Below are 26,048 nucleotides of genomic sequence, written 5' to 3'. Positions count from 1 at the left end.
GCTCTCTTGGGGTACGTGCGGGCACCCGCAGTGCTGCTGCTGGCCGCGGCAGCCATGCGCCGGAGCGCTGCCCACTGGGGCAGGGTGGCTGCCGGGCGCCCCGGGAGAAGAGGTCCCTCTGGGGCAGGGCTGAGGTTACTTGGCTGGTTATTAAGCAAATGCCACCCACTCCATCCATCTGGCGCACAGGGCTGCTGTGGTGCCGTCTCCTCCACGTGCTCTCCTGGGACTTTGTTCACTTCCCTGCCTCCCCCTGTTCCCCCAGAGGTCCCCGCAGCCTTCCTGGGGTCCTAGTCCCTCTCTTGGAGGGTCAGCAGCAGCTGCTGCTTTCTTGCTGTGGTGGGAGCCCACGGCTTGGTGGAGAGCTGGCACCCAGCCCTGCTGCTGGGCAGCTCCCGGTGTGACCGCTCCCCTCCCTGGGGCACCCTCCCTGGTCCTGCTCCCAGGGTCCCGGGCTGGGTACACGGGGCTCCTCGCTGCTGCGGTCACAGCATCCCAGCTCTGGGGAGGGGATTGCAGCTGGAACCTGGTCCCCCCTCCAAAGACCACACTGGCATCTCCTGCGTGTTGTGTCGAGAGCGAGAAGATGCAGCAAACCCTCCACCTGGCTGCCAGCAGCCCAGCCCGCAGCCCTCCCAGCACTCCCTCGGCTGGGTCTGAACAAGCAGGCACTTGTTTGCCTGTCCTCTCCTACCCAACAGAGCTGGCTGGCGTGTTAACCCTTCCCTTCCCGCCCCTCCCCTGGTGGGTGGGAGATCTTCAGAGAAGCGAAGTCGGGGTGCATTGGAATTGTAACCCAAATTCACGGGTTACGTAGGAAACCAGGAATAATAATCAAGCATGAAACACTTCAGGCAACGAGGTCAAAATGCTGAGCTGGCGCTGCTGAAGGGCTTGATAGTATAGGAAAACATATTTTGGGCAGGGGATTTAATAACAGCCTTTAACGAAGAGGGAGAGGCCAAGATGTGAGTTCCACTCTCATGAAATCCAGACAGAGGGATCATTAACTTTATTTTTAGGCTTGGCTGAATAATCAGGAGGTTTGAAGATTTGCCTTCTCTGTTTCACTTGTCTTAGGAGGGGCTGTGCTGGCATAGCTGGGATCAAAAGCGCACTGGATTATCAGAAGCAGCACCTCTCTGTCACTTCCAGGGACATACTTCTGTGACCAGCTGATGAGCCAGAGTGTTTCGTTTGTTTTTTTCCCCAGCTCAGGGCAGCCACACATCGCGTTGCCTGGGCTGGTCACACACCTCCAGGTGGGAGAATGCGGCTGCTGGAAGAGCCTAGACCTTCCTTCCAAATAACCCTCTTCTCCTTCCCTCGCTCCTACACTCTCCCCCATGCTCCAGTTTGCAGCGCGCTGGCTCTGGCCTTCCCACCCAAAGGGCTTTCCGGCAGCAGCAGCTGCAGCCGGAAACCAAAGCGTGGGCCAGTTTTGCCGAGGAATTCAGCCTGCCGGCTGCAAGGGGCCGGCGGCGCCAGCAAACACGGGCTGGATCGGGGGTCCCCGGGGGCTGCAGGTGGTAAAGTTGCTGCAAACAAGGCCATCCCCTCTGCCTCCTCCCGCGTGGAGCAAGCTGGTGCCATGCAGAGATGGCCTTATTCACCGCTACGATTGGATGTTCAAAAGGTCGTTGGGTGGGGGAGCAGGGAAGCTAACATCAATTAAAAGTGAGATTTGGTCCGGGGATTTCCCCCTTCTCCTTTCACTTCCCTCCAGCTGCGAGAAGGGTGGGGAGAGCAGGGACGCTCGCTCATGCAGGAGGAAAATTCCCCCTCGCTGAGGTTAATGAACCCGCCTGACGCGGTGGCGGCCGTGCCTGGCCGGGGAGACGGGCTGCCGGTATTACGTGTTATGCTGCATGTATATCCGTCAGCCGCAAGGCTCTGGCAAGAGGCCCCGGCTGGAATTAACCTGCAGTAACCCTGTGGCGCAGGGGCAGCCTTGGCGGGGCGTGCCTGCCCGGGCTGCGCTGGAGTATGAAAGCTATTATAATCCGCTCATTCACGGCGCTTAAAGAGCCAGAGGTTTTTTCCCTGGTTCTCCTGGAAGGGAGGAGGGTTGGGGAACGGTAACGCATAGCGTTCTCCATCCCGATGGGGCGTCGTGTGCTTTACCGAGCCCAGCCCGCCATGTCATCAGTCCAACAAGTTTTAAAGTAACATTTTTATTATGAACAAATAAAATTTCAGATCAGCACAACCAGATGTCTGTTTCCAGATTAGTAGAAATTATTTCAAAAAGGCTTTTTTTTTTTTTTATTTTCCAGTACACAAAACAGAGATACTACTATGCAGAAATCCCTAAGCTGTGAAAAATCGTATCCTACTCACATTTCAACAGTGACAGAGCTTAGACAATGTGCAGATTCAACTTTCCAATCCTTCCCTGAACACCCAACACTTGGACATCTGCTCTTCACAAGACCAGCAGGGCTGGGAACGATTTTGGAAAACAAACCAGTCCATGCTTCTGCCAGCAGCGGTGTGCATGTGGTACGTATGCCTCCCTCCTCCACGCTCGGCAGCGAGCCCCACCACACCCCTGGGAGGCAGGGCGTAAGCCCCTGTTACAGATAGGGAAACTGAGGCACGGAGAGTTTTTAAGTGACGCTTTGTCCCAAATCACACAGTGAGCGAGTAGCTAAGCCAGGAACAGGTCCCAGGAGATCGGCTGCTCTAGCCACGAGGTCCCACTGCTGCCTTCTCTGCTTCCACCTCTCACAGACTCATTTAAGCTAAACATACAGACGACGCATCCAGGATACAAACATGCCACCAAATATATATTTATAGGTGTGTATATATATCTCAAACAAAGTTCTACTTGAAGTGTTGTATCTGTTTCTTAATCTAACAAAAATTCTAACTCAAATACATTCAAAATCACCTGCACCCACAGTTCAATGTAGACAATTAAATAAGAAACCCCTCAACTGTTCATAATTCAGCAAAAACAAAAAAAAAAAAGAAAAAATTATGGCAAATAGCTGTCTAATACTTCTATGTATATTAAAGAAAGATTTAAGGCACCCAGAGATATTTGCCAATCTACATTTAAAGTGACTGGGCAAACACCAGGACTGTTTGGTTACTGCTCCTCAGCTTCCACCCTAATTCCAGATTCTGGACCCAAATCAGCACTTGAAATTTGAAAGGAACCCTTGATGTCAAACCCTGCTTCTCTGCTGAGAGGATGTGAAATATTGCGGCATGTCACGGCACGCTTCTCTACCATAGGGCATGTCACACAACACCTTAAGGGCACCAGGAGCAAGGAAATCATTCTCCTCACCTTCTCCCCTCACCACACCCCTTTCAAATTACTGGCTGGAGCAAATTCATCCTCTCTGGAGACTTCTATGAGTTCAGAGGGCTTTAGACTAGAGCGAAGTCAGCTCGCTCTAGTTTCTCTTTTTTTGGAGGTTTTTTTTTTTTTTTTTAAATGGTAGGATACAATTCTAGCCCCAACCCTCTTTGCCCCAGCCAGCCCCCAGGCAGTCATGAGCCTCAGAGCAGTAAGGATGCCGTCTCCTGACACCAGGAGCTGAAGGGCTCCCTGCTCCGTTCCTCCCTGTTGTACCTCTCGGCTGGAGACCACATTGCTCCTGATGGCTCAAAACCTTGAAGGGTCCAATTGCTGAGCAGTAACAAGGCCATGGTGGTGGCAGGCAGGGGAAAGGACAGGAGAAGGACTTCTTTTCTGAGTAACAAGCATGCTCTTGTTAAGGAGAACATCACAGAGCTGTCCTGGCTCCTGGCGAGTTTCACAGCAGCAGGAGAAAGCAAAGCTGCAGAGACTCGCTCCCGTGAAGCTTGCCTGGCTGCTACGTGGCAGAGCTGAGGCGAGGAAGTTGGCATCCACTCCATCTCTGCGCTCCCTGGCCTGCCTAAGGGAGACGCTGCAAACCCCACTCCAACATCACCTCATTCCGGCCACCTGTTGTGCTTTCCTCCAGCTCCATTTGATGCATTTAAGCAACAAAACCAATACTATTTCTACAACTAATAATAATAATAAAAATTAATAATAACGAGGAGAGTTAAGGGGGAAAAAAGCACATTCAGCCCAGTGAGGGGCTCGAGGCCATGACACCCAGAACCTAACCCACCACCTGAACTCAAGCTGCGGTCTCTGCGACTTGCAGGAACGACACCCACGAGGACTTTTTTCCCCAGCACATCCTCCAGCTGCATGCCCACATCGGCTCGGTGATATAACTGACCTTTCCGCAGGCTCAGCTGCCCTCGCTGCGTGCCTCGCTGGCGAAGGAGCGAGGTGGTGAGATGGCTCATCAAGGGGGCTGGGAGGCAAGCTAAGGGACTAACAAGGAGCTGCTTTTGCCTCCCCTTCCCACTCCTTCAGAGGAGCGGGGAATGGCAAACCACCCCAGTGGACCCTGGGCAGGAAAGCCTGGAGGTGGCCCACACTGGCAGCAGTGTCTCGCCTTGGAGGTCTCGACTCCTTCGAGCCCCCCATGCCACCTGGCCCTGCGTTGGTGTTTCTCAGGCACTTGTTAATCGACTGAGTGGAGCCCCCAAGGATGGAGAGACCTGCTCCCGTGGACACCCTCACCCCTCCCTACGCCTTGCCCCGTCCCTGCACTCAGCACAGGATGCGGATCTGCAGGGCAGGCATGGACACCAGGACATCTGCCTGCCACCCAGTGGGGACCCTGTTCCTCCAGCGCGTAAAGCAGCTTAACTCAGCGGTAGAGCTTTGGTTTACATCCTTCTCCCCCTCTCCATTTTGGCAAAGTCCCGTTTGCCAGCAAAAATCTCAGTGGCGGTGGCGAACAAAACCACCCTGGGCTGGTGCCACCCCACGGCAGCCAGTGGCACACCCCTCCATCTGTCCCCCTCCTCGCTGTGGCTCTCTAAAGGGGCTCGGAGCCCGGAGCCAGGCTCTGCCTTTGGTCCCTGGTGGCATGGGGCACAGTGGGCAGGGAGGGAGGCTGTGACACCAGAGGGAGGAGGTAATAAGGCCACCAAGGCTCCCCCTCCAGTGCCCGCTGCCGCCACCAGACTCCCCTGGCCACCGGTGGACCTGGCTGGAGCTCTGAGAGAGTCTGGGGGCTCTCCTCGCCCCAGCCAGAGAGGCTGTGTGGTGGGGAGTGGGGGGGAGTACACTTCCCAAGAGACATCTTGGAAAGAGACAACTCTCTTTCTGACGGCAAGGGAAGGGGACAGGGCTGCTTTTCCCGCGGAGAGCAGTTTAGCATGCCACATCTGTCAGCAGCCCTTGAGAAAGGAGGAGGGACAGTGGAAAGACTTTTGGGGGGAAGGTGGTGGGGAGAGGGTCACTGACTTTGGCTCAACTCTTCAGCTGGCTGGTACAGGCTTCCCTTAACTCCATGGTATGTAGCCGGCTGTGATGGGCCTCCCCGGGCTGCTTCCTACCAGCTCCTCTGCCAGGGAGAAACCGAGACGACGTAAAGCGGGAGATGGGGTAGAGGGGCTGGAGAGAAAGAACGGAAAGGAAAAGGAGAGGAGGGAAAGGGGTGGCCTTGCGTTATAAAGGCAGAGTCCTAGATCTTAAATACATCACGTAAAATACAGCGTGGGAGGGGGGTTAAAACTCATTATCATTATCTTAAGCAAACTGGTAGCATTATTCAGTAGTTAGTAAACAGAACATTAAACCTTTGTCCAGCGTGTTCGGAGGGGTCAGGAAGGGAGAAAGGGAGAAAAAAGGAGGAAGGGGAGGTGCGGATGTGTGTGAAGGGGAGCAGGAACTCAGCCACTCTTGTGACTCCCATCTCCAGTCCGCATTTTCCGAGCCAGGATGACCTCCTTGGAGACCTTCTTGCGATCGCTGGCCAGCCCCAGGAGGCACATGAGGTCGATGAAGGCTGTGGTTAAGTTGAAGCGCCAGCCAAACTCACTGGTGGAGTAGTCGTAGGGGAAGGTGTGGTGGTAGTTGTGGAAGCCTTCTCCTGCAAAACACAACCAGGGAGAGGATATTGCAGAGCTCTAGGTGATGGCCCCTTTATCTTGGCCCAAAGCACCACATTCCTGAAACAGGCTCTGGATTGAGTCCAGGCTCCTCTCTCCTCTCAGCCCAATTTCACCTCTCTACAATCTACCCCATCTCATTCGGGCATGGTCCAGCATGCCTGGGCTGGCCCAAACGAGGCAATGACAGTCGTAGAGGACCTATGGTGCTTTAGAGGAAAACGAGCGTATGGCGAGGAACTGAGAAAGGCCCTGGGTCACCGACTGCACCAAAACACCAGGGGAATTCTAACGGCTTTTCCTCTGCCACCACAAGAAACCTTCTAGTATTGGTTGAGCCACCAGCTAGACCTGCAGCAAGTCGCCAACAAGCCAGACCAATCAATACTGCTGCAACACTGGCAGTCCTAATGCCAAATCCAAAGGGCATTTCCAGATGGGAGTAATGCAGAGAGACTTCTACTAAGCGATCTACCCCAATCAGCCACCCTCTGCTCTGGACGCTGTCAACGCTGGCTTCAGTGCTCACCCCTTCAATGACATCTCCTGGACTCCTTCTCCTACCCCTCTGAGTCTCTGCAGTTCAAATCCCTCCCTACTAAAAATCCAGGAGCAGATCCTTTGGTGGCAGAAATCAGTGCAGCCCCAGTGACATACAGGGATGCAAACCAGCTGAGAATTTGGGCTTGGGAGAACAGATCAGGGCAAATGCTGACCCTGGGATGTACTTTCCTAGGTCCCCAAAATTTCAGGAAAACACATGAGATTATCTGGCTTGTCTCATCCTCAAGTACTCCCAAAATCACCAGCTGCCCTGAGAACATGTCCAAATGTGCATCTGCTGGTTTTCAAGTTGACAGATCTAAGAGATAAGCAGAGACTGCAGCACACATTTTTCAGTCCGGTGAATGGGGCAGAGACCTTTGAGCAGGGTAAATAAAATATTGCCATTGAGATAAGGAGGTGCTAAGTGTAGCAGAGTCCTTTCCAGCCTGGAGAGAGGCTAGTGGGAGCTGATAACCCCACTGCCCTTATGTACTCACTGGCCAGCCTGGGAAACACCCCCAGATGCAAAGGCTGGAGGGGAAGGGTGCAGGGGGAAATGGGGACACCTGGATTCATGGAAATTGCTAGAAGCAGCTGCAGCCCCAAAGGGCAGTCCCCGCTCTACAGTCTACCCGCAGCAAAAGACACAGATGCTGAACATACCTAGGGCCCCCAGGCTGACCAGGGGGTTCTCCCGTGGGTTGATGTGCTGATCATACGGCCGGTTGCCAAACATGTGAGCAGCACTGTTCACTAGCCAAGTGGCATTGAGCCCTATGGTGTAGCGCAGGATGACTGGAATGAAGAAGCTGATGATGATGGATTCATCCCAGAAGTACCAGGGCACTACAGTGGGCAGCGTGAAGCACAGCAACACCACCGAGGGCTTGTAGTATCTGGAAAGGAAGGGACCAGGAAGAAAGCGCTCAGTGGCAGAGGCAGGACAGGAAGGGCTGGTTCAGTCCTCCCTTTGGAGGATTCACACTCAGCTATACAGGGAAAACCAAGTGCAGAAATACCTCACCCCTGAGCCCTGCATCTTTTGCCCTGGATGCACAGAAGCCATGCCTGGAGACTCCCAATTCTTATCACCGGGCAGGAGACTCAAACTTAAGTCCTGCTCTCCCTGTCTCAATCTCACATGTGCATAAAGCGATGTCCCCATCGCCATGAGTCCAGACACCAGCTGCTGCTTTTGGCCTCATCTGCCATTTGCTTCTCAGCTATGTTGGTCCCCATAACGGCAACCCCATGGTCCCTTCTTTGGCTCTGGCCCAGTGCTGCAACTCCTCCTTGCAGACTTGGCCCTGCCTACCAACACACCCCACCAACAAGTGCAAGCAAGGGACACTTGTGCCATCAAACAGATGAGCATGTGGGGTCTCTCACACTGGAGGGGTGGGAGTAGAGGAAGCTGAACCACTTTGATGACCCCCAAGAAAGATCCCAGGCACAGAAAGGAGGGAAGCCATAAACCTTGCTTGGTTCATCTGGGACTGAACTAGGGACATCCCGAGTGAGGGTGGTTACTATATGGGTTCGGTCCCCCATCCCTGCAGCCCTGGTGACAGGCTCGCCTCCTCTGGGGATCAGTCCCAGTATAGCCCCAGACAGCTGAGAGATACCCAGTCCAAGAGGCACCAGTGAATCAAGACTGTCCTTCCCAGTTACTGCCTCTCTCATGTCCCCATTTTCAACTCCTCTTTCACCACACTGTTTCCGGGAGGCTGATGGGAGAGGGGCAGAGGCATGGCCTGGAAGGTGTACCACAACATCTCCAAGGATGGCCTGGAGGCACCCGTGGGTTGGCTCTGGGCCAGCCAAAGCAGCAGCTGGGCTGTGGGCAGGCAGGCCTGGAGGTGCTTAGCAGTGGGAAGCTCAGCCTGCTGCTGGCAAGATGCTACAGGGCAGGTGGGCAAGAAAGGGGTGTGGGAGGGCTGGAGGTAGCATGAGCTCCTAAATACTTCCTATAGGAGAGGCACAGCTCATTTCTCACAGTGCATCCCACAGCAAAACCTCGGGCAGACCGAAGACTCACATTTCTCACATGATGCCCTCAATCCCTTCATGCTCCATCAAAGGTGCTTGGGGTCCCCAGCCCATTTGCGGAGTCCCTGCTCCATCTCACATGGCTCTGCGCTGGGGCTGAGCCCACCACTCACCTCCGCTGGAACATCACCACTTTGTCAGCCTTCATGTCACTCAGGTCCAGCTTCTGGCCCTTCTCTATGACGTCCGGGTGCTTGCGCACCAGCAGCCAGCCGATGTGGGAGAAGAAGAAGCCCCGCCTGGCATTGTGTGGGTCCGCGTCCGTCTCGGAGAACTTGTGATGGACGCGGTGGTCCCGGACCCATTCATAGATGTCATTCTGCAAGGCAACAGGAGTGGAGACTTAGGGCCAGGGCTGGAGATGTTCCCTTCAAATTAACAAAAGGGCCTAAAACCTTTAGACACCTGAATCCCATTGACCTGAACTCATATCAGTCACTTTATCTTTCATTAGGGTTTGGGGTTTTTGGCTCTTAAAACAAAGGTTGGGTCTTCTTTGCTCAACCACTTCAATTTTCTTTGAAATCTGTTTCTTTGGTGGGCTGCCTTTTCTCTTTTTTTTTTAATTGGCTAACTTTAGGCTTTGGTTTGCACATCCTCTACAGCATCGCAGGCTCTGATTGCTCAGCCTGTTCCCTCACCCCTGCAATAGCCAGCCCTCATCGGCCAGTCAGTGCCTCCTCCCTCACACGCTCAGTTCTTGTTGGTCACTTGTCCCCATCCCTACACAGTGCCAGCTGGGATTGATCAGCCTGCCCTTTCCCTTCGCCCTGACATTTTCCATGGGTCAACCTGCCTTGCTTTTCCTGGGATTGCCAAACCAGATCTGTTTAACTTGGGGACGAGGTTTTTTTAACTTTTTTTTTTTAATTGGAAATCAAAGTCTTAAAATTAAGGCCCCTCTTTAGAAATAGAATAAACACACCATTTCAATGACAGTTATCAAAAATACCCCCCTTCAGCCCCATAACTGCTCTGTTTAAGCTGCAAAATCAATAGAGTTTGGAAAATGTCAAAGCTTTCATCATTTGTATTAAGAAATTATTGTTTTGGCCAGTTTTAAGAATAGATTTTAATGAGCCTGTGCTCATTCCTTTATACCAAGATTTTGATGTGCTTAAAGCCATGTATTACACCATCCTAGAAAACATGAAACAGAGATCCAAGCATGCCTCTATTGCCCGTATTATACAAGGGGCTCCTTCATCTCTTAAGTACATAGGACTTTTCCTCAAAACACTTTGAAGGTAGGGAAGCAGCATAGTCATCCCTATTTCTTCCCTGGAAAGACCAAGTGACTTATCCACACAGGGAGCCTGTAGCAGAGACACAAGTCCTCAAGTCCCTCTCAAGTGCTGTAACCACTCCTCCTTCAACTGAGATAAAATGATTTACCTGCCGGCCATGCAATAATGCAATGATAGACATGGGCCAGGATTCAACTCTCACTTGTTTCCAAATACTGGGAACTGCTGCCTTCCTTCCAGCCAAATCCTGAGCAGCTCCAAGTATCACCAGCCCTCGCTGGTGTTAGCCAGAGCTTGGTCACTCAGCATTCCCCCAGAAGAGGGTGGCCCAGCAGCCTTCCCTATCTAGTAAGGAGAGAAACACAACCAGTACCCATGCTGGAAATGTTTCACCTGTGACCCAAAGTCTCTTTCACATTCCAGACCCTACACAGCATCATGTAACATGAGAAAGCCCAGCCTGAAAGCTGACAGACAGCTTGGGTTTGCACATCTGGGGAGGCTTTCCCTGTCTCCTGGAAATCCTTCTGCTGGAGGCGGGAGGCACAAATTTGGAAAGAGACCATGTACTGCAGCTGGAGTGTGGTACCACCTCATCCACCACACCCTGTGCACAAACACAAATCAAGGGTCTCAAAGCCAAAAAGTCAATATCTTGACCCAAACTTTAGCACATTGTCTTTTCTACAGATCTTATTTTGGGACCACCTCTAACTGCAACCCTGTCTGAAAATCATGGCTTTCTGAGACCAGCAAGCAAAGCCTTCTTCCTTGGGAGTTTCCAGCTACAGGCTATAACCAGGAGAGCTTCTGCTGTGCTGCAGCTGCCTGGTCTTGCAGGTGGGGGAGCCAACTAGGGGCAGAATTCCCAGATTCTCTGAAATCACAAGCCACAGGTCTCTGAGCAGCCAACAGGCATTTTCTGGAGGACCTCAGATAAGATAATCTATGGCCTTAGAAGTTACCGGTCTCGTCTTAGAGCTGCTGCCACTAACAGGAATGAGATAAATTGAAAATAAACCTTCTCTTGATCTCATTGAAAGTAACTATTAAAAAAAATAAATCCATGGGGAATGGTACTGAATTTTCAGTAAAACTTCGGATTAGTTCCTATTGAAGCTGAAATATCTGTCTGTCTCTCATCTTTGTCTATTCCTATCCCCTACAGCAATAGCTCAGCAAATTCTTTCCCCCTCTGCCCTATAACCCTGTGAAAGATGGTCTTTGTATGGGACTAGCCAATACACAGCAACCCATCCCATTCCCTTGTGGAGTGCTGGACCAGTAGCTGGAATCAGCAGCTTGGTCCTTCCTCTTCCTCATGAAAGACTCTGGTTTGGTACTAACAGAGAATAGGAAAGTCAATAGTGTTTTATAAAGTTTTTCAAGGCTAAAAAAACCCCATCCCCACCCTGTTCTGATTACATGTCAATGAATTGACATCCTCTACAGCCACACAGCAGGGAAAGGAAGATAATGTCTCTAAAATACCTGGTCCACTTGGGCTTTACCCTTCCCCCATACCTCAGCTGGAGAATTACTTAGGGGCACAGCACTGATACTTTTCCATTCACTTTCTTCTAGCAGAAAGCGCTGCACCCTGCCACCCTCCTGAGTACTTCCCACACACGAGCAAGCCTGTATGAAGTCCCTTCAAGTACAGTTGGAGGACGGAGTGCCATTAGAGCTGCCTCGCAGCAGCAAATGTGAGAGACCACTAGGATTTTTCTGTGCCATGCCAATCTGGGTTATCACTCTGACTTCTCCTAAAGGGCCATCTCCGCTACTTTCTACAGTCCCTAAGGACTTCCCGGTTTGTTTGCTTTGTGGACTGTGAAGTGCTCTCGTGGGTGGTTAGGCAATATCCTGAGGTGCTTATCGGCTGCCTGCAGTTACTTGTGCCACTCTGAATGGGCCCAACCCTTCTCTCCTTGAAACATCACTGACCTGGGACAACTCTCTGGAAGCCAGTGGTGTGACTTATAACAGGGTTATTCCTAAATATCACTCTTCTGAACCAGAGAAGCATCTGCCTAACTGCATAATCTCAACAAGTTCTTGGTCTTTCTGCAGCCGCAAATTCCACAGCCTGGCTCCCTGGGCTGTGCAGATGTCTCCCCCCTTATCAGCCACGCAGCAAGAGGAGGGTGAGGCAACACCAGGAGAGCACTTAGCACTCCCTCACCTCTTTCACAGGACCTGGAGGAAGCACAGGGAGACCACACCTCGAGGGAAGGGTACATTCCTGCTTTGGAGAGCTTTCCTACCCCTGTTCTCAGCCAACAGTCCTCTCCCCACCCAGTTCATCTCAGAGTCACCCTCTGATGGGACAAGGTGAAGACAATGAGACGGACTCTAGCACCGCAGCGTTAGATGGAAAGGGCAGGTTGTTCCCTAACGAGGTAGTAGGAGAGAGGAACCCCTCCATCAGCTTGTGCCCCTTATCTGAGACAGGGACTCAGGGGAGCACTTCCTTCTGAGGACCAGTGGCACATTGAGGAGGTGCTTACCTGGAAGGCCACGGAGTTTGCAATAGTCAAGAAGATCCGCAGGGGCAGCGTAGCTTTGTAGGACCGATGGCTCCAGAGGCGGTGAGATCCAGCTGTTATCCCCAGAGCACTCACCAGGAAACACAGAATGGCTGGAGAGGAAAAGAAAGTGTTGGAGCAGTTAGAGCAAGTCAGCCTGCAGCAAAGTTTCAGGCAGAGCAACAGAAAGGCAGGCCTTCCCCCAAAGCTGTATAAGCAAGAGAGGAACCCATGGAGAGCACAGATTGGGGCAATAAAAATCAATGTGAGAGTGCCCAAGCTACCACAGGCTTCCTAAGCAACATGGGGCAAATCACTTCAGCTCTTCACCTCTGACAAGGGAGGAGGCTCCCCCTTACAAGACTTGTCACAACGGATGGTTCTTCAGCATAGTGCCATCTGTCATGGTGCAGGATCATCAAAATTGTATAAAGCAACTGCTTCCATATAGCCCTGTGGTAACAGCTCTGCAGTCCACCAGGGAACAGCTTCCCCCTTTCCTCCCACCCCGAATAATTAAGAGTCTTGCTTTCGTATCTCACCACTCCTCACTAAATTTCTTTTGCATTCTTTTCACCTAGAGGTGGTAGATGATCTTACAGTTCTTCAGGAGGACAGCTCAAGCCCAGAGTTAGGCTTTTCTTATACTCCCTTTCTGAGCAGAAGCTGGCTAGAAAAAGATCTAACCTAGCATCCCACTGAAGCCTGGGCTTCACCTTCAGCTCCACCATCGACTTAAAATCTGCCCAGAGGCTCCCGTTCCCAGGGTCTTTTTGATCCCCCCCCGCCCCCTGCTCAGCTCCTGCACCATTTATGGAAGGAAACTCCAAGGCCAACAACTCATTGCAAGTCGTGCCCATGGCAGAGGCAGATGTTGCTGGGCCCAGTTGAGCTTCGAGGCTGCTTCACGCGTTTCCTCTCCACACAGGTCAGAAGGAATTCCTTGCCCCTCTGGCAGCTAGTAAAAAACCACATCCCTCTCCCTCTGGATCATATGTTTATGTCTGCCCTGGTCTGTGTGTTCCCGCATGTCCTCCTGGGACCTCTGGAATTTAACCTGGGTTCCAGCATCTGGTCCTAGAACTATAATGGAGAAAAGACCCCAATAGGGTCATAGCAGCATTACACTAGGAAGCTGGGGATAAGAAGAAAATTGGATCTGAAAATTAACTCTTTCTCTAGGAAGGAAGAGTCAGGAAGTTTGGCAGAAAGACGGAGGGCATTCAACAGTTGGTTTGCCCTGCAAGCTCAGACACTGAGAGGGAAGGGTGCACATCTGTGCGCAGGTCAACTGATCCACCTTCAGTCCCCTGGGGGAACGGATGCCTTCTTACCAGTCCCCCAGGGGAAACTCTTTCCTCGGTATAAATTTGCAGATTTCAGCCAATTGGATCAATCATGAAAACAGCTCCTTATTCTTACATGTAAACCCATGGATAGGAATTGCTGGTATGCTTGACAATACCATTCAGTCCAGTCAAATGGCTCTAATCAAGCTTATCTTGAACCCAGAAAATATATACTCTGCCAGAAACTTGTCTGGAACCAGAGATCTGAGACATGTGCAAGGCACTGTTGCCCTGTTCTTTCATTCAAAATAATCCACGCTTTATTTCCTATCATCTCCTGCTCCCTCTTCCTTCTGTCACCTCCTTTTTGTTTTTCTACATTCAAAACCTAATCTCTTATCCACTAAGACCCAGTCTCGGCTGATTTAACATCCTCTTCTGGCCCCTTAAACTTGCATGAACCCTCCTCACTCCCATCTCACTGTATAACAGTGACCTTCCCTGTCTGCTGATGTGACCATGACTTCCCATCTTCATCTTCTCTGTTGGCTTCCCTGCCTGCTGCTGAATGCAGTGCAAGCCTTGGAACAGTACACCTCTGCCTTGTGTCTCCCAGCGCCTCTGCGGTCTCTTGGAGGAGCCAAGCAGTCACTGGTCATAGCTGATTTATAGGGCATGAAGAGGGATGAAAATGCATGCAAATGCAGCAGGATCTGGCCTTTGCAAGAGACAATGGAGCTGAGCAAGGCTCACAAAGCTGGCCAAGCCTGGAAGGGGAGAAGGGAGGGATGCTGGAGCAGGGTGTTTGGTTCAGGTCTCCCTTTAGCCTTACTGACAGGAAAGTACTTATGCTGGACACCCTGAAGGTCTCACCCACGCTCATGATGCTGACTTGAAAGTTATGAACCAGCTCATGACCAAACCCATTGGTTTTAGATTTTAAGACTCATTTTAAATCAGTCACTGTCCCCACAGATTCATACAGAAGAGCAAACCTTGAAAAAGCACCTAACATATGACTCTGATTTGCAGAACCTCTCTGGCCTCAGACACTGCAATAACAACGAAACCCGCTCCTCGATGTTTCAGACACTTCCTACTAGCGGCAGAAGTGTGACTCACCACCATTCTCTCTTGAACATAAGCAGCTATACCCTGCAAACTGTATTTCATAAAACCTCCAGGCAACTTTATACCTACGGTGCATACCTCAGTAGCTGAGGTAGATTTCCAAGAGTGACAAGCAGTATATGGCAGAGCTGAGAGCAGCATCCAGGAGTCTGGATTTAACCTCCAACCTATACAGACTCTATGAAAAACACCAGACAGGGAGTCCATGATAAACAACAACAGCTTGCAATGGATGTGTGGGGCAACTTGCTAGGGAAAGAGCCCAGCTCTCCACTGTGGGGCAAGTAGGCATGAGTTAATGGTGCACTGGGGACAGAAATGAACTATGCAATCTTTCATGATCTTCAATAGCACTAGAAAGTAAATGCCAGGTTAGGTGAGTATGGGCCCTATTTATAGCCCTGAGTTCAGGCTTCTCTCTCTGGTGAATCCTCACATGCTGACTGGGAATTTTTTGGTAAAAGAGGCCTCCAGGAAGATGACTCTGGCTGAGGACTGTGGTATTTAAGCTTTGCAAGTAGGAAGCTCATCTGTATCTCTTTTATACAGGCAATTCTCAGAATTTGCCTGTGGATATCCGCCTCGGGAAAAGATGACACCAGCAACAAGGAATCACAAAAGAGACGTGGTGGGGACACCAACAGACCCAGAAACCAGACAACCCACTACTTGCTTTTGGGTAGCCTTGCCTGAAAGCTTTTGTTAAAAATTTGGAAGAGTACCCACTGCTTTTGGGTGCCCTGGCATAGAACAGTCACGGTCTTCATCCAAAGCCCATGAACCTCAGCAGCTCATGTTGACTTCTCTTGAAGCTGCGTCCCAGGTCACTACAACAGCCACAACTCTCTAATTATACTCCTGTGCTGCCTTGCCTCTTGCCCATATACAGCAGCTGTAGTTTATCTAAGGAGCAGACACTTTCTGTAGGAAAGGAGCTGATTCTCAGTCTATGCATACATGGCATCCAGCCCCACAGAAACCCAAACCCTACTTGGGGACTATTAGCTCCATCAGCCATACCTAAGAGTTGTCATGACAGTGACAGGATGTAGACAATAAGATTGAAAAGCCTGGTGGAAAACAGAAGAATCCAGCACCCTAATGATTCAGAGGGTTCATCCCCGCAAACAGGTACAATGATGATCATTGCATAGCCAGGGAATCAGCATCTCACAGGGAAGAAAAGCTCCTCCAAGATCATCCACTAGGAATGAAATTGGAAAGAGAGTAGAGAAGGTGAAATAAAGTAGCGCAGATTTTCACAGCTGCCCTGTGATGCTGCCCCAAACTGAAGGACTTAGGGACTCCATCAGCTGAGGTTTCAAAGTCATCTTCCACACCATGCTTTGAAGTATCCAAGATCCAAAAGATTGTCAACTCACAGGTGATATTCCCAATGACCCATTCAACTGGAATACAAAGAATTATGACCACTGGCAGTAATATGCACTCAGTGCTCCAAAAATTAAACCCAAAACATTCCGGATTCAGTCATGTCTATATGGCTCACTAGCCTTGACCACTTTAGGGCCCAGATTCAGACCTCAAGTTATGATGGGAAGCCAGGAATGTGCTAAAGGCATTGTCACCTGCAGTCAACACCAAGGATGTTTACATGAAGAGGTGTCCCTGCTCCAGCAGGTGTCCTTGGGCTTCTGCTCAGTGCAAGGGAAAACTACAGCTTTAGACTGTTCCCTCCTTGCCTCCCAGTCCCCGCTAGCCAGGTGAGTCCTGCTACTCTCAGAAGATACCAAGAGGAAGGAAACATATGCAGGCTGCATAAGGGGAACAGTGTTTAGGAAGAGCAATAGGAGCTACTGTTGCTAAAACCTAACTTTCCCATCTGGCAAAATCAGAACTTCCCCTCCACGCTCGGAGGAGAAGCATGCCACCTGCTAGTTAAGCCTGGAGGGGACACTAAGCGGAGAGGTGTTGCCAGCAGTAGACTTGATGGGAAAGTAACAAAAAACTTCTGTAAACGTTTTGCTGGACACATCCCTGGGGGTAGTACTGGCTGAGATTTTCAAGCTGTCAGAATTGCCTAAATTATCAAGATGATGCAGCAGCAACAAAAAATGGTATCAACCCATGTTTCTGGCACTGCAGGGAACTGAGGTGTTGTCAGAGCACCATGTTGAGAGGAACCGTCCCTGTTTTATAGACATTGTTGGCCAGGCCAACAGGGGTTAACACAAATATCATCAGTCTGCTGCACCCGAGGGCCAGGAAGACAACCTGCAAATCATGTTTCCAGGGAGGCTCAGAGCAGTTAGAGAAGAAACTGTCAATCATCTTTGCATCCTGCCCTTCCAGACTCAGTCTCTGTGCCGTTGGCAAATGACGTGAAATCTGCCCGTGATCCCTGAAAAGACTGCGCAAGACTTTGTCAAGTGCAGTGGAGAAGACAGTAAATAAAAGCGGAGCTGGTTAGAAAGCCAGTGCTGGAAGGGCTCGGAGAGCTCTTGTTATGGTGAGCTCTCACCTGATCAACAACCCCAGCTCATTCTCGGAAGCTCTGTACCAGAAAGAGATCAGGGGATACAATGCACATAGCAATGCAGAACAGCAAACAATGATGAAGGCAGGGCTGGAGAGCTTGAGAGACAAAGAGGAATTAGCACACAGAGAAATGAAAACAAAAGAGGACACAGTCACCAATATAACTGGTTTCAGAGGGACAGGAACATCAAGGAGACAGTGGCCTGGATGAAGAGGGTATAAGCAGGGGATTGCTCCTTATAATAAAATATAGAAGGTACATCAGCTACCAGGCACCACAGCTGCCTGTAGCATCACAGCAGAGAACATCTGGGGCCATGTTAATTTTCTATGTACACAGCCTAAGGAAGGAATGATCTGAAAAACAAAGAAACAAGCAAAAACCCCAGCAGCTCCAGAACTACCACTGGGAGAGCTGCTCTGCCATGAGCCTACGGTGTATTGCCAGGAGCAACATAAGTCTCTGCAGCTCTATACTTGTGTGTAAAATGGGAACCGTAGTCCTCTCCTTGCTACTGGGGGGTGGTGGGAAAATAACAGCCAGTCACTGAGATCACAGACACAGATGCCTTCTATGTGCTAAAGAAAGGTATGAACTGAGAAAAGGGCAATGCAAGAAGGACCAAGAAGCCAGAAGGTCTGAGAAGCCAGACCTGTGGAGAATCAGAGTATCCCAGCTCCAGTCAGCACTGGAGGAGAATGGACTATAGGGGAAAGCTCTGACTTGGCTGCAGGGTGCAGGGAAGGGTGGTCCTTTCCTAGAACAAGTGCCAGGGATGCAGGATAGGGAGCTCTGTGGAGCTACTCCAGCTTTGGTAAGGCAGGATGGATCTTCAGCCAGTCCAGAACAGTGCAGTTCCCCCAAACTCCATGTCCTTCTCCCATTCCCAGAGCATCTGTCACTCCAGAAGCCACCAAGGAATCTCGCAGTGCCTCACAGTGGCAGGAGAGCAACTGGCACTTCACATCAGAGTTGACTGAGGGAGGAGAGCAGGAGGGACTGGCATCAGGTAAAAAGCAAGGCAGATTCCCACAAAATGCCATGGGATGCCATACAGACATGCCGAACAGGCACGCGGTTGCAAAGACACTGCCTCAGAGACCATTTTGGGGTAAGGTGGGGCTTAGGAGAATGCAAAGCAGCATTAACCTTCTGGATCAAGATGCTTGAGCCTACTTAAGTATCTCAGGGGAGATCAAAGGAGAAAGGTTGGATGGATTTGGAAATCACAGTGCAGCTCAGCAGCTTGAAATGAAACCAGTAAACCCGACTCACCTTTTCCCTCCTCCGTGCCCCAATGCCCTGGGGTTGGAGGACCCAGGCTGTCAGCTCAGTGAGTGAGAGAAGTCAGCAGCCCCTGCCTAGCCTCTAGCTGAGAGCCCGGGGATGGGACACACAGAGCAGGACCAAGAGCCCTGAAACGCTCCTCCAAGGTCGTGCTGAGGCTGCATGTTCTGCCCAGCCCTGCTACCCCAGGGAAAACTGCAGCCTGTCAGGTTTTCACAAGGGAAAGGCCCAGCAAAGTCTTCTTTCATAATGCCCCCCCGAAAGGCCATGATGGCTGCACAGCTTTTGCAGATGCTGTAGCCAGCCTCTGACCGAGTCCTGTGGCCTCCAGTGATGCTCATCCCCCAGGTCTCTGCCTGTGAGAGGCAGAGATGGTCCAGGAGGAAAAGAGTCAGTCTGGCCGTCCAGGGAGCCATCTCTTTCCCGGTCCAGCTGTGATGCTCGTTGCTCACAGCCATCGGGAGGACAGACTTTGAGAGTGTGACAGACCAGGTGGATCGCTCCAGGGCCTGTCCACAGCTGGGCTGGCCAGGATGCTGCTCCCGGCTGAGCACTTTGCAGGAGCACCACTGAAACCAAAAGCCATGCCAGCAGGTCTCAAACTAGGCTGTCGCTTTTCATTTCAGGATGCTCTGTTTCACAGGAAGGCAGGGGCTGGATGCAATCTCTTGACCTCCCCACTGGGAGCCATTTGGCTTCTTGACTCCTCCAGGGGTCCACACAAAGGCTCATGGAAAGCGAGGCTCCCCTGCAGCTTGGGCCTCAGGCCCAGCTGCCTTTCAGGCAGTCAAAGGAGAAGTTTGGTTCCTACCCAAGGCAAGGTCTCTGAGAAAGGGGAGCTTCGCCTAGTTACCTTCTGCTGGGTTGTGCTTTCCACTGGAATTTGCTGCCTGGAGAGCCGCTTATTTATTTTTTGAAAGTTGTCAGGCTTAGTTCCGGGATGATGGGGGCTAATCTGTGCTTTTGTAAGAATGATAAAAGACCTGAGCTTCAGACTTAACTCTTGACTTTTATCTTCAGCATAACTGTATTTTGTCTCTTTCCCTTCACACACACGTGGAGGCTCTGCGGGATCTACCTTCCCTTGGTAAGGACAGGAATGGTTCTTGTTTTAGGCAGCAGCCTCATGCCAAATAATGCCCTGTACCTCACCTCTCCAGCCACCCCTTAAAGCACTCTTGCTAGCATCTTTCTTCCCAACTTTCTGGGACTATCATAGTACTCCATCAAACATTTTCTGTGCTTCACCCCAGAAGTGGCTGCACATTCAGGTGTGGGCTACTTCCAAGCCTAATGCCTGTGAATCAAGTTTGCTCTTTAAGCAGCCCAGCACTCCCCTGCCAAATCCTTCCCTCTCATGCATGACCTTACAAGAGACACTAGCAAGCCCTCCCACAGCTTGCTACGAAGCTGGCTGAGTAGCTTCTTCTAACAGAAGACCTCCACTTCCTTCTTTCTCCTCCCCGAGTCTGTGGGCCTAAAGGAAAAAAAATACCACACAACAGATTTGAGGTTTGCAGGTGTCAAGAAACAAATGGAGGAATGTGCTTACCCCATGCCAATGTCTGGATCTTTGCAGAAGGTATCAGCACCAACCCAAGTATGGCCCCTAGATGCAGCAGGCTCATGAGGATGATATTCCTCCAGACATATTGCAGGGGGGCTTGGGGCCCTCTTTCTCCTGGTAGGTCTCATCAAAGATATCGTCTATAGTGCCCCGGTCTCCTGCCAAGTCCTCATGATTGAGTAAGTTCTTCTTCATGACGGCATCCCCATTTCTGGTCACCCGGGAGGTGACGGTGCTGACAGTGGTGGTGCTGGAAGCGGAGGAGAACTGCTTGGAGAGGCGGCAATGGACATATTCAAGAAAGGAAAAAGGGAAAACAAAACAAGAAGTTGGTGGTTACCAATGCAGGGAATAGAAACACGAGCAGCTAGGCTGGTAGTACCAAGACTTGCAGCCTGCAGTTTCCCTAGCAGGCTCCATTCTTTCAGCTGAGCCCTTGGCACCAAGAAGAGCCTGCTCTGGCCCCACAGAGTCACGGCCTGAGAGGGAGGGGGCCTGATCTGTCTGGGGAGAGGAGGGGAATGGTGGACCGGGTGCAGAAAGTAAAGAAAGACTTGAAAGCCCGTCTTTTTTCCACCAGTGGCTTTGGTGAGATCATTTGCAGGCTGCAAGGATTTTAGTTTTCCTTCAGCTTTATTAGTGGGCGTTTTTAGGTGGGCTTGTGGTCTGGGCTTGTGCATAAGCAGACAACAATAAAGGAAATCTTGTGAATGGACAAAGAGGTGGGAGAGAAATACGGTCTGAAATACGGTTTTATCATAAATCATTGGGTTGCTCCTGATATCCTGCCCCTTTGTGTCGCTCCACCAGGGATCACTGGGGGAACATCAGGAAGATCCACAGGGAGATTCCTCTGGGGTGCCTCCTTATCTCCCCCTGCCTCACCTTCCAGACTGGGACGTGGCAAGACTGACATGCTTGGAGATCAGTGGATGAAAGCAGTTGAGCAATATGCTTCCAGTTAGACCTACAGCTCCTATTCCATGCCTGCTGCTAAGCCTCTTATCCCTCTCCCGCTTTCCACTCACAGGCAAACTGAGGCACGGGAAGACAATCCTCTGAGCCAAGGCCACCAGCACACAGAGAGGAAGTTTTAAGCAGCAAGTTGGCTCAGCCTGGCTCCCGGCTCCCTCCTGTAACTGTGACACAACATTCCCTCTGCACACGCTTGTTTGCCCTGGCTGAGTGACAGCCTGCCCGATCAGGCATGCATGACGAAAGAAGCAGGCAGGACTGACCCTAATGAGACAGGTCACTGAACCCTGAATCACCGATTTCCATCTCCATCACGACAGCCACGTGCTTGCTGGTGCTCGCAGCCCTTTGTCAGGCCTGAGCCCAACCGCCCAATGGGGCTCGACCCCGGGGGTGCCAAGCACGTGGGATGCCAGTGGTGGGAAGGCGCGCCGCCGCCATCCCCTCGCCTCCTGGGAACCTGCCCGAAGGACACATCCCTCTGCCGCCCGCACCGCTGCCTCCGTGTGCGAAGGGGCACTAAAGGTCAGCCAGCAGGAACGGGAGAGCTGGGGCCACGGGAGGAAGCGTGGCCAAGCCGGGAAAGCTCCTTTCCCAATAGAAATCTCTCCTGAATTAACAGCAGATTCCCACCCAGGCACCCGGGATTCGTAAAAGACCACCGTCCTGCCATGGCCTAGTTTCCTGAGGGAGGCATTAAAAATCAGGCCAGGCAGCTTACGTGGCCACCCCAACTCCTCCCTTTCCCAAGGGAAGAAACTAGAGGGTTACAGACATACCTTCCTACGGGGAGGAGCTGGCAAAGCTGACAGATTCCCCACATTTGGGAAGTAAAACGATCTCTACAGAGGGAGCCCTCTAAGTTTTTCCTTCTGGAATCAAAGGTTAGAAAGGAAAAAACCTGGACATGAAGTATTCTGCTGCTTTCTCTGAACCCAGGCAACTGCTGAGCACGCAACCGGCTCCCTTTGCATCCCGGTTATAGGCTGTCTCTGCCTGCTTTCCTAATTAATGTTTTAAGGGTATGATAGTCTGAGCTGCTGGAGAATTTAGAGGCAATCCCCCTCAAAAAGAGCTGTGAGAAATGTTTTCTAATCCAGAGATTAGGCAAGGAAAAGTCCTGCCCATTTCAAAGTGTCAGATATTCTCATCTGGCATTTTGGCAGGAAGGCACAATTTTCTTCCTTGGCTAGAAGACAATCTACCAAAAAGACCTAAGACTTGTCTATGCAGGAAGAATTCCCAACAGAGATCTGGTGGTATAATTAGACGGATAACACTCCCCATATGGACATGCTGCTTCCAGAGTAAGAATGTGGGGTTGGAATTGCATTTTTCTCCTCTGTGATAGCTTATGTCACTGTCAAAGTTACACAGGGGCAGAGGAGGATGAGGGAGAGTGCAAAGAAAACAGCAGAGAGGAAAAAACCTCTTCTTCAGAGTTATAGTAGCCACATGAGGAATTTTACCAGCATACCTATGCTGCTGGAATTACACTGATAGAATCGAACTGGTCATTTCTCACATGTAAACTAACCTTAAATCGAAAGAGCTATAAAGCAGCTGTGAAACACAGCTCCACCATTACAGACTTGGAGGGGGGAACATGGGGGGAAGAGGGAGGGAGAGTGGGCTGCTACTTAGCTGGAGACCAGGGAAATGAGGAGGAAAGAAAGAGGATTTTTACCCCCTTATGGCCATAGTGGCTCCTGCAGCTCCTACCGAGGAAAATAGGATGGGGACTGATCTTGGGTCTAGAGGGGGAGGAGACCAGCTAAAACATTTTCATGAGCTCTCCCTCATTTCTGAATGACTTTGCAGCTCTCATCTGCACAACAGATGTGTTCCCCCATCTCCACCCCCCCACCCCCCAGCACTGAACACGCCATAGGTGATCCTGGCACCCAGCCAGCTTATACAACCAACTGCAGCTCAAAGGCTCCTGTGCTGGGTTCAGCCTAGGGGCCCCAGGGCACTGAATCTCTGGTCCAGTATATTTGAATATGCCCAACATGACCCAGGGACAGGATTCTTTCCAGCCTCCAGGATATGCCCCAAAATATATGCCAAGACCATGAAACACGGTCTGAGCACACTGCCCTTGGCATCTGTTTCGGGTGGGGAGAGGAGTAAAGTTCTTTACATCACAGCATCCCTGGTAAGTCACACCACCTGCACAAAAGGACCAGGGGAGACGCCGCGTGCTGGCGACAGGCAAGAGAGTGGGGCTGTGATTTACCTCTGCTCCTCACCATAGGCAAGAAGGGGGAAGGATGAGAAGGCAAGAGCAGGAATACCAGAATCAGCCCCTGCCTCCCCTTGGGCAAAGGGTGGCTGCCAGGAGGGGCAAAAATAAAAAATAAAATCTCTACAGATCCAACAGCTCTACGTATCTTCCTGGTGCCAGCTTGTTATTCAGACCTTCGTATGCCAAAAATGGGCAGTCTCCCCATTGTATGTTTGCTTGGCTCAGGCAATGCAGACACAGTCATTCATTTCATCTGGGCAGCTAGCCGCTTTCACCTTGCGTCTGTCCTAGAGACGCTCCCTGCTGCAACATTTGCTTTAAAAATGCTGTAAGTGAAAGCCCTTTCTTATTAAAAAAAAAAAAAAAAAAAAAAAAAAAAAAAAAAAATCGCAGTCTGAGCACTACCAAAAACCCCACAACCTCTTGGCACAAAAGACCTTCCTGAACAGCCCTTACCAGCACGCTTAGATAGATGTTTTTAAGATAAACCTGTATTTTATGCTCAGTCTATCCAAGGGCATAGACTCTGCAGGGAGATAATCCCAGCGGCGGAGATCCCCGCTTCATTCACGGTCTCCCCATGAGGCTTGGGCGATGTCTTAAGTCAGCACCGAATGACTTCGCCTCATGACTAGGGAAGCGGCACGGAGAGGACACACGCACACACGTATGTGTGCATACGTGTGGGTGTGCGTGCACAGACACGCGTGGATGCCCAGACCTTTTTTCCCCCCAAGACAGCAGCGGTGCAGCACTGCTGGAGCCGCGGAGATGAAAGAGGAAGGGGCGAGGGGAAGACAAAGCACCCGCACCCCCGGGCCCGCCGGCAGCCCCCCGCTTACCCCCTCCTGCAGCAAGTGCGCAGGCATGAGGCAGCCCTGTCTCTGCTCCTCGGCGGCGGTACGCGGGCGCGCAGGTCCCCGGCGCTGGCGGCGGCGGGAGGAGGCTAGCTCTTGTCGGCCCCTCGCCCGGCGAGCTGTGCAGCTCGGGGAGGCGGGTGCGGAGGTATTTAAGCGGGGCTGCTCGCTTGGCGGCTGGCGGGGCTGGGCTCTCCGCGCCCCGGCCTCCCGGTGACCCTCTGCCCACAGTTAGGATGCGCGGGGTCAGCGCGGCGGGCGGCGAGTCGTGGCGGGGGCCCGGCTCTCGGTGTGCCCGGGAGGGGAGGCGGGGCGAGGCGGGCCGGGGGGCGGGAGGAAGGATGCTGAGGAAGAGGAGGATGACGAGGGCCAGGCTCTCTCATGATGCCTGGCTGCTTTTTTTCCTTTCTTTTTTTTTCCCCTCTTTTTTTTTTTTTTTTTTTCCTCCCCCTCGCGAGCCGATTGGCTGCGGGAAATTTGGTGCCACCTCGGCTTGCCCTCGCCATTGGCTGTCCGCAATCTGCTGTTCGCTCCCCGCGGCGCGCACCCTGCGCGCCCGCTGCTGCCTGCGCGCCCGGCTCCGCGCACGCCGCGGGGAGCGCGGCCTGCGCGGGGGGTGCTGCCGGCCCTCCGCCGGGCGCTGGGCGCTGGGCGCTGGCACCCGGCCCTCCGCATCCCCACCCTCCTCCGCCGTGGGGGCTGCCCCTAATGAAATAAGAGGCACCCGAGGGGTGAGGGGTGTCGGGGAGCGGCGATGGAACCCCGCGCCCCTTCCACAGCTGGCTGCGGAGTGCGGCGGGGAAAGAAGGGGCTTCAGCGTAAAACATCTGCTCTGTATAGGGGGTCTGTACGGGGAGCATTATATATATATATATGTATCTATAAATCATACGTCTCTGCAAAGAAAAGCACACCCACAACTGTGCGTCCGGATAAGCATGTATATCTGTAGGTATTTATCTCGATAGGCAAAAAGTCTGGAAAATGTTGGCTGTAACGTTTTAAAAAGAATCCTGGCTGTTTTCCCCCAGAAAGCAGTCCCTTTTGGCGGAGGGCGGAAGGAAAAAGGAGCAGTTCGGTTTGCTATCGGCTATTTTCCATAACAACCTCCTCGCTAGCCAGTAATGCCAGCAATAGGAAAATTAAAGCTCTATCCGAAGGAGACCTTCACCATTAAAAGTGAAAAAGAGGGCGCTTACAAAGAAAACCTTGCTGGTGGCAGAGCCTGGTGGCAGCTCTCCTAACCCCACCATGTGGTCGCCGTGCCAGGCACCCTCAGCTGTTTAGCACCAAGGCTTGGGGTGCCCTAGTGCCATCACCCTGGCCAGGACTGTTTCAGCCCCTTCCCCCAATTCACGGTGTTTCCTGTGTTCAATCTCTGACCCCGCTGACACATGAGTCATTCTGGGAGTGGAACAGAGATGTCAAAAGCCATTTTGAAGTGTGCCCATATCCCCTCACATATATCCTGTCCGGGCAGCTATCCTGCAGCGATGGAGCTGACAACACAAGGTGCAGAGGGACAACCAAGATCTTGCAGAGTCCGTCCCTGGGTTGATCCTGCGCAGACATAGCGGGGCTGATTCAGTGGCAGCTGTCAAAAGTGAGCTGCATTGTAATCACTGGGGGGGAAAAGTGACAATGAAAAGTAACAGTAGCCCAGTTGTTCTCTGGATTTAGAGGTGTCCAGCAAAGGGGGGAAAATATGTCTCTCCTTTTTCATTTCACTGTGATGGATGAAGAGGTCTGAGAGGAGTCTGTGGTTTAGTTTTACATTAGGAACTCGAGTCTTGCCTACTGTCTGAGACACAGTATTAAAACAGAGAGCCCATGTCAGAAGAGATTCCTAGATGGTGAAAGCTG

The 26,048-nt window shown here is 51.7% G+C and overlaps 1 protein-coding gene across 1 annotated transcript; it reads right to left on the bottom strand.

Moving 5' to 3' along the window:
- Positions 1-2,771: 2,771 nt before the first annotated feature.
- On the bottom strand, positions 2,772-24,457 carry SCD (stearoyl-CoA desaturase). The gene is given in 7 exon segments (XM_050899241.1): positions 2,772-5,942; positions 7,171-7,403; positions 8,670-8,875; positions 12,314-12,444; positions 20,091-20,198; positions 20,201-20,375; positions 24,171-24,457. Coding segments are annotated over 7 exon segments (1,080 nt in total). The 5' UTR covers positions 24,198-24,457; the 3' UTR covers positions 2,772-5,742.
- Positions 24,458-26,048: the final 1,591 nt, after the last annotated feature.

Source organism: Gymnogyps californianus, chromosome 6 (genome assembly GCF_018139145.2).
Source record: "Gymnogyps californianus isolate 813 chromosome 6, ASM1813914v2, whole genome shotgun sequence".
NCBI classification, from domain to species: Eukaryota; Metazoa; Chordata; class Aves; order Accipitriformes; family Cathartidae; genus Gymnogyps; species Gymnogyps californianus.
The sequence above is the reverse complement of the archived record's forward strand: the minus strand, read 5'-3'. Positions and strand labels throughout refer to the sequence as shown.